We start from the raw sequence: 8,336 nt of genomic DNA on the forward strand, positions 1-8,336 counted from the left end.
CGTTGTTAGTGACACACTTACGTATTTCAGATATTTTCTTTTATTGTTTTATTATATTAGGCTGTATTTTTGGTATGTGTTTTGATATTATGGGTAATGGTCGATTTTAAAACTTTATCTAACTTTGTAGAAACTTATAAAAAAATCGAAAAATTAATTCAACAGACAGAGTATCTACGCAACGATATTTTTAATGAAATAATGTAAATTAAGTTATTTACATAATTAGCTATCAGGTACGCCATTGATCATACGCCATAGTATGCTATAATTTCCTTGTACCAAATGCTGAATCATATCATTCAACACTTATCGCAAGCCAATAACTTTATTCAACGACAAGAATGTCAAACACGACCGGAGAACGCAACCATCCGTCGCCGTTGCACGTTGCCAGGTCGCACATTCTGCCATGACGACATACATACACACTCAACGCTCGTGTCATTATTACCACGCACACAAACACAACAGTATCACGCGCCAACCAACTGACGCGCACACACGCTTAGATCTCACGCACACAAGTGCACGCGCGTCTGACGTCGCGCGGCCGCGTCGCTCGCACTGCCCGGCGAGCTGGCAACAGCGCGTATTTATTTTTAGTACAACGGTTGTCGTGTCGATCGCATCACGTGTATTAATTCTTTATTCAAAAATTGTGTATAATTCATAAGGAATAAGCATCGAAAATAGTGTAGAATTATTATTTAGATGATTTAAATGAAGTGTGTGCGTTAAATTACCAAAATAAAGTGACATTTCGTGGTAAACTTCTATGTTGTGTTTCAAGTACGATCAAAACAAAGTTGCACTGACGTCAACGTGTTTGTTCATTCTAATTGGAACCTTATGTGCAGTGAATACCGTTCAAGACTGTTTGGCAGTCGTTTATGAGATTATATGTCTTTGTTAGTTACGAAGTGTTTGAATACTATGAACCTTATAGAGAGGTTGATAAAGGAGGTTGGGAGCAGACCTGTATTGTGGAACAGATATGACAATGATTACAATAACAGATCGGCTATGGATAAAGAGTGGGAAAGAATCGCTGGATTGTTGAACAAAGATAGTTAGTATCAAGTTATCAACGTCACTTAAACAGCGTCTTATTGTTTCTTTTACTAGATCTTTTAATATAATAATATGGTATTTCCTTACGATTTAAAAAATATGGTGTTTCCATTAGCAATAGCGCGTTTATAATGAAGTCTAAGTTGAATTTATGTACCTATAGGTATTAAAAAAACATTTCTGGCCTTACTACAAAAAATTAAACATCTGTTTTACACTTGTCTAAAAAAATTGTGGCTGCAAAATTAACCATATGTCAACGTCATAATCTGCCATTTTTTTAGACAAGTCTTAAACAGACGTTTAAAAGTTTTTGTGGTAAGACTATTCCCGTGTTATATACCACAAAAACTTTTTAACGTCAGTTTAAGCCTTGTCTAAAAAAATGTCAAATTATGACGTTGACATAATGGTTCATTTTGCAGCCAAAATTTTTTTAGACAAGTGTAAAACAGGGCTTTAAGTTTTTGTAGTAAGGCCATTTTATTGATTTACGTATGCATAATCATCGACCTATTTCTTATTGAAAGTAGGTCTTATTTGATAACTATTTTGTAATGTTATGGTGCTTATCATATTATGCAACGTAGTGTAATCTTATCACACTCAACTATGTATCTATATACTGAATTACATTTCGTATGTGTTGATACTGTAATAATAGAGCCTATACTTACACAAAGATAATAAGGAAAAAGTATTTTCCGGATACCTCGGGACACGGGTGAAACCTAGGGAATAGTCAATAACTTACGATTAAAATTAGTATGCTATGTATATTGTATGCCTGTACAAATACCTATTACAAAGCTGAAAAGTAAGTTGGGTTATACCCAAGATACATTGTTTCTTGTACTTGTATTCGTATAATTATGTCAGTATTGGGTATATTGCATTACCAAATGGGTATTTATCAGGTTACACGAAGTTCTTCCCCCGGTATATGGGTGAAAACACCGTTGGAAGCTAGCAATTATAAATTGACTTATAAGTATTTATATCTTGTTACAGAAGATTTCGTGAAACAAAAATGGCGGAACTTGAGAGACCAATTTCAAAGAGAGTACAAGAAAGTAAAGGTACCTTTCGGCAACCCTACCAAGCCTTACATTCACTACTACAGAGGTAAATGGATATACTTCGAACAAATGCTGTTCCTAAAGGAATGCGAATTACCACAACCAGAGTCAGAAATACAAGAAGTAGAAAGTATAAAAGAAGAAATAATTGAGTTTGAAGATAACAACGTGTTTGGTAATCAAGTTGATTATAATAATGATTCGGATTATATTGAAATAGAAGCTTCAATGTCTTCTAATAATGAAGAACAGGAATCACATTTTATGATACTTCCTAAGCTTGAGTTGTTAGAGGAGAAGAGTCCTGAAGAAACTAATGCTAATGTTGTTGATAGGAAAAGGAAATCGACAGACAGTATTAATAAGGGTGAAAGTCAGGTTCCTATTAAAGTTAAAAGACCTTCAGTAGCGGATGCTTCATGTAATACAGAAGAACAGAATGATATAGATGATGATCTACATTTTGTTAAGAGTTTAGTGCCATACTTTAGGAAATTAAGTCCAATTAGAAAGTTGTTGGTAAGGAATGAAATACAAAGTCTGTTGATTAGAGAGAGTCTTTGTGAAAATTGTAAGTTTGGTAATAAGTCGACACATAAGTGTTAGTAGTTCAGTATTTATTTAAATAATAGTTAGTTTTAATGAAAGAAGCTGTGATTTATTATTAGTTTACATTTGTACCATGTGCGTCTTAGATTCTAAAGTGAAAGTTTATCGGTATTCAATACTGGCAAAGTAATAATTATACCCTTATTTTATTATGACGTGTTGTTTAATTTCACTCCTTTAAATGTGATAGCAAGTTTATTTTGTTTTAATAGTAAAATAGCTAAGCCGATTATGATGGCATTTACTATCGAGTAAACCTAACCTGTCAACCAATCCATATACACATTTTTGCAATTTTTTATCTTAAAAAAAATTGCAAACAAAATCCCAATTAAGAATTTCTTTAACAAAACGCCAGAAGTCATTGGATCATAAAACAGGGTTAATTAGGTAAGGTCCGCTTATAGCGTTAATCAAGGCTCGTAGACCAAGAAGTAATGTCGTATAATAAAAAAATTATGTAAAGTACGTTTTCTATTAAAACTTGGCATTTATACCAGGAAATTACTGAATGGCTGATAAGATAATCAATGGGGATGATCAAATAAGATTAGATGAGTTTAAGTGAGAGGTATAAGAAAGGGATTATTTTATGTCCAAACAGTCTTATAACACACTAACACACTGTACACTATGTACTTAATGAATCAAAGTTCAGTCAGAGATCATCGATGACGTATCACGTCCAAGAAGTGTTATGTCCGAGGTTCTAGGTAGCTAGATATTGAAAGTCACAGAAAAATCCACACAGCAAAAATACATGATACAATTCAGACCAACCTGGGGCCTGATTCTCCTAAGTTAATAATGTCAAAATCGAAAAGAAATTGAATAGCAATATGATCGCAATAGCAGTTTTAACCATATCGGGCATTCTGCTACTAATATAAGACCAATCGTATTCCAACGACATTCGATTGGTTTGCGATTGGTCTGCTATTTTGGTGATTTTGGTCTATACGGTAGTTTGCTCTACAATCATATTGCAATCGTAAATCATTTGCAGACAAAATGATTCATTATTGAATGACAGAAAAGGTAAAACGTTTATTTCAAAGAAAAAATAGCGGAATGCCACATACGCTTCAATCGTAATTGAGTCGGGATTGGATCTCAGTCGAACGTGAATCGTATGTCGCTTAAGTAAAATTAGGAGAATCGGGGCCCTGGAGAATTAAACCTATTATTATACTATGTAGTGATAAACTATCATCGTAAGCCTAGTAGCGCCATCTAGTCATAGACTCGCGAATCAATTTATCGATCATTATAACCAATATGAGGTGAACAATATAACAAAGCTAGGTGAGTAGATGACATACGAGGAAACAAAAGACGAATCTACAGCATAACACGAGCTGCAATGAAAGCAATGAAATGTGACTCAAAACTTGAGACATTGTAAACTTTAACAATTTGCCATAAACAAAGCCACGTACTAAAACAGATGATAAAAATTAAAACACAAATAAAACTCCTACGCACACAACATAATACGCGGACTTTCTCTACAATACGATTACTTACCGACGTTAAATATAAATAAAATGTGTTATAAACACGAGAATTCTTTATGCTGACCGTAAATTAAATTGACGGCTGTCTATCAAGTTTCGTTATAAATGGAGCGATAGTGTAGGAACTGGAGATGATATACTTGATGTACGTGAAGATAAATATGTAATTATCTTTATAAGATATCCGAAGTACCTATATATAAAACTTTGAGACATAGGTGAACAATACAATGAAATAATCCGGATAGACCAGAATGAGTTCGTTTGTTAATTTAAACGCTCGGGACCTTTTGGTCCGGATTAATACCTGACAAACAGGTACGTATAATATTCTCAATCGCTTGCAAATTAGAACACAACAACTATGCCTACATGAAACATGTCTATAGTGCTTTTCCAAAATCTTTGCCAGAGCAATATAAATCGCCATCACGAAAATACCTCCAAAACCAAACCCTCAAACAATAATCAAGCAATTAACAAAGCCTTAAAGCAAACAGAAAAGATAATCGTCGATAAACCTTTTCATCTTGTGGACTGGGAACGCAACAATGGCGGCCCGCATCCCACTGTTTGCGCGGCATTAGCCCGGCTCCCAGTTGACATACTTATCGATTCGCTGATTGTCGCATCAGGATAGCTTAACTATGCTTAACGAGGTAGTTTTCCAACGATATTTTGGGCTTTTGTTCTGCATTTTTTTTTGCGATTTTAGAGTTACCAAAAGTTGGGCGTGGTGTATGTGCCAAAACGTATGTTTCTACATCAGAAATTGAGCGGTAGAATGGATGAACCGATTAAGAAGTGAGTAGACGGAGATGGGTGATTTCCTGGCTCTTTGAGTATTTACATCTGAGTTCTCGTTCCCGAAAAACAAATACCTTTTAGACATACATCATTATACATATGGTGTGAGACAATACAATACCTACGTGATCGCAGATCAAATCACAATTATATTATTAGTTAAAGGTTTCTCAAACTGGTAAAAATAGCCATAAGTATGTATAGATGGTCAAATAAGTAATAACCCACCCCTAATTGGAATAAATGTAGCGCTAGGCAGCTACTGCTTTTTAGTTATTTATTCTGTGATTCCCAACCAAAACCTAAAAGCTTTTATAACTTCAGCAAGTCAAAGTAACAATGAACTTATAACAATAATACATCACTCATCGCCAAAATTAGAAATACCAATTTCCTTTCACGATTTGAACTCGATATGCAAACAAAACCAAGTATTAGCGAGCTTTAACATAAGAAGAATAAACTCGTATAAATTACGTCAGAAGCCCAACCATTTGTACTAATACTTTATCTATTTATCATTATCGTGACCTATAGAAATTTTGAGAAAGACTAATGTCCAAATATTTTTGAGGGGACTTATTCTGGCAATTCTCGATGGGAAAGAAAAGTTTAATTTGAATTGTCGGGAATCAAGTGTGATGGCATTGTTATGTGGTAAGTTTTAACGTTTAAACGGATGAACATTTAAAACGTATCCAATTTAATAACTACATATTGAGGATACAATTGAGGATCTTCCTAGTGAATTTTACTTTTAAAGCCATTATAGATTAAAATGTTTCTGGTTTCTCATATAAAGTACATTTCAGTAAAACATCTGTTGCTACAAAATTGCTACTTACTTATTCGATTGCCGACAAAAAATCAAAACTCCAATCGATTCCGATCAAACATCAAAAAAAGGAATCGAATAACGATCTGATTCGATTATTAAAATCGGTGTATCCAGAATAGGGTTCCAGTTCAAGCCGGAACGAACCGGTTTGGTAAAGTCTCGATTACTCAAATACCGAGACTTTTGTTATCGATTCCGTTGTTATTTCATTGTGCTGTTTTATCGTAATGGGTTATAGGACATATGTCTTATATTTTATTGGTAAGCCTTTGGGACCTTTGAACTCGGAAATAGTAAGATCTGGGTCCGGAACATAATAAATTGTAGATATTACGGTGGTTCTTTTGTTTCATGTACTGTGTATTTCTGAGACAAAACTGAGAACAGCGCCATCTGTGGACGAGTAGCGGAACTGCGAGTTCCCAATCGATTAAGACCCAGCGCGCGCAGCGCTACACTACGAATTGTTCCGTCTTCGAGTGAAGCTATCCGCTACTAGAGGGCGTTATAATAAATTAAAAATGGATGAGATCCTTAAAACTCTACACACTATACAAAAAGACATAGCCCAACAGAAACAAGATATGAAAGATGTGAAAGAGAATATAAAAGAGTCAAAAGAGTCTATAAACAAAAATATCGATGAAAAATTTGACCGTATAGAGGCAAAAACAAAACAACTAGAAGAAAAAATAGAAAACCAAAAAAATCTATCGATTTTTTGGATAAACAAATGAGAAGGAGAAACATAGTATTCTTTGGTGTTCCAGAATCAGAAAAAAACTACGAAGAATTACTTAGCAGCATTCTAACTATAATCAACGAGAAAATGAATATAGTTTGCCCAAAATGGGAAATTGAAATAGTTTACAGGCTTGGTAAAAATAAAGACAAAATAAGACCCGTCGTAGTTACAACCACCACAATGAGCAGAAAGCTACAATTGCTAAAAAATAAAAAAGCTCTAGAAAATGCCGACATATATATAAAAGAAGATTTTACGCCAGCCGTCTTACAAAAACGCAAAGAACTTCAGGATGAGCTCCAAAGAAAACGCTCATTAGGGGAAAAGGTTATGATCCGATACGATAAAATTGTCGAAATTAAACCTAAAAATCAACAAAATTATGTACCCAGAAAAACTGCAAGTAAAGTATCTGGCGAACCCAGCGAGCCCACGTCAAGTAAAAGATTTTTGTCGGAGTCCCCTGAAGAAAAAAGGAATGTTAATAGTGTAGAGCAGCCGAAGCAATTACCCAAGAGAAATAAATCGCAAAATATAACGAACTTCTTACGTCCTTCTCAGCTTACCATTGCCTCTAAAGTCGCTACAAGTCAAGATTATGAAGAAACCTCAAAAAACTAAGTTACACCCCTCTCTCACCACCTCTCCCAACACGGCCGGTCCCCGTGGGAGACGTAGACCGCAACCCTCTACAGAACAAATACCTTTATGTGGCAACTTATAATGTAAAAACACTATCAACCTATTGTCACCTTCTGGAACTGAACGAAGCACTAAAAAATATAAAATATGACGTCATAGGCTTAGCCGAAACTAGGAGACTCGGTAACTTTATAGAAGAATATGGAAACTTCATACTGTATTATATGGGACAAACACCGGGATTATATGGCGTAGGATTTATGGTGAATAAGCGCCTTAAAAATAGCATCATATCCTTTAAAGGCCTATCAGAACGAGTGGCGCTTCTTGATCTATCCATCAACAACCTTGAGATTACCATAATACAGTGTTACGCCCCAACAACGGCAGCAAGCGACGAAGATGTTGAATTGTTTTACAGCACTGTAAACAATGCACTAAAAATATGTAGAAAAAATACAATAGTCATCGGCGACTTCAACGCAAAAATTGGCCAACCAAAGACTGAAGATACAATTATGAAGAGACATGGGTATGGAGTTAAAAACAATAGAGGTAGCAGGCTCATACAATTCGCACGTGAAAACAGTCTTTCAATACTAAATACTTTTTTCAAAAAGAAAGATAGCAAACGATGGACCTGGATATCACCAGATGGAAAGACAAAAAACGAAGTGGACTACATACTCACAAATTTTCCAAAGCATGCTGAAAACATAGAAGTAATCAAGGTGCAATACCCCAGCGACCATAGATTGGTAAGAGCGACATTTAAGCTACAACACCTGAAAGCGAATAGAAAATCCTATGGAAAAAACACACACAGTAACTTGAAAACTGAAGCAGAAATAAACATATATAAAGAGTCAGTTCATAAACAGTTAGAAAACAGTAAATTATGGCAAAACAGTCACACAGTTCAGGAACTTCACGACAAAATCGTCGAGGCAATACAAGATGGCCTTAAAAAATCACATAACTCTGTAACTCACGAAAACGAACCATCTGTTTTATCGGAAAAAACA

The 8,336-nt window shown here is 34.9% G+C and overlaps 1 protein-coding gene across 1 annotated transcript; it reads left to right on the plus strand.

Annotated features, from left to right (window-relative positions):
- The first annotated feature begins 608 nt into the window (after positions 1-608).
- LOC124640141 lies at positions 609-2,917 on the plus strand. Its single transcript, XM_047177804.1, has 2 exons — positions 609-1,072; positions 2,086-2,917. Exons 1-2 carry the CDS (start codon positions 904-906, stop codon positions 2,757-2,759), a joined length of 843 nt encoding a protein of 280 aa, XP_047033760.1. The 5' UTR covers positions 609-903; the 3' UTR covers positions 2,760-2,917.
- Positions 2,918-8,336: the final 5,419 nt, after the last annotated feature.

Source organism: Helicoverpa zea, chromosome 20 (assembly GCF_022581195.2).
Source record: "Helicoverpa zea isolate HzStark_Cry1AcR chromosome 20, ilHelZeax1.1, whole genome shotgun sequence".
Classification (NCBI taxonomy): domain Eukaryota; kingdom Metazoa; phylum Arthropoda; class Insecta; order Lepidoptera; family Noctuidae; genus Helicoverpa; species Helicoverpa zea.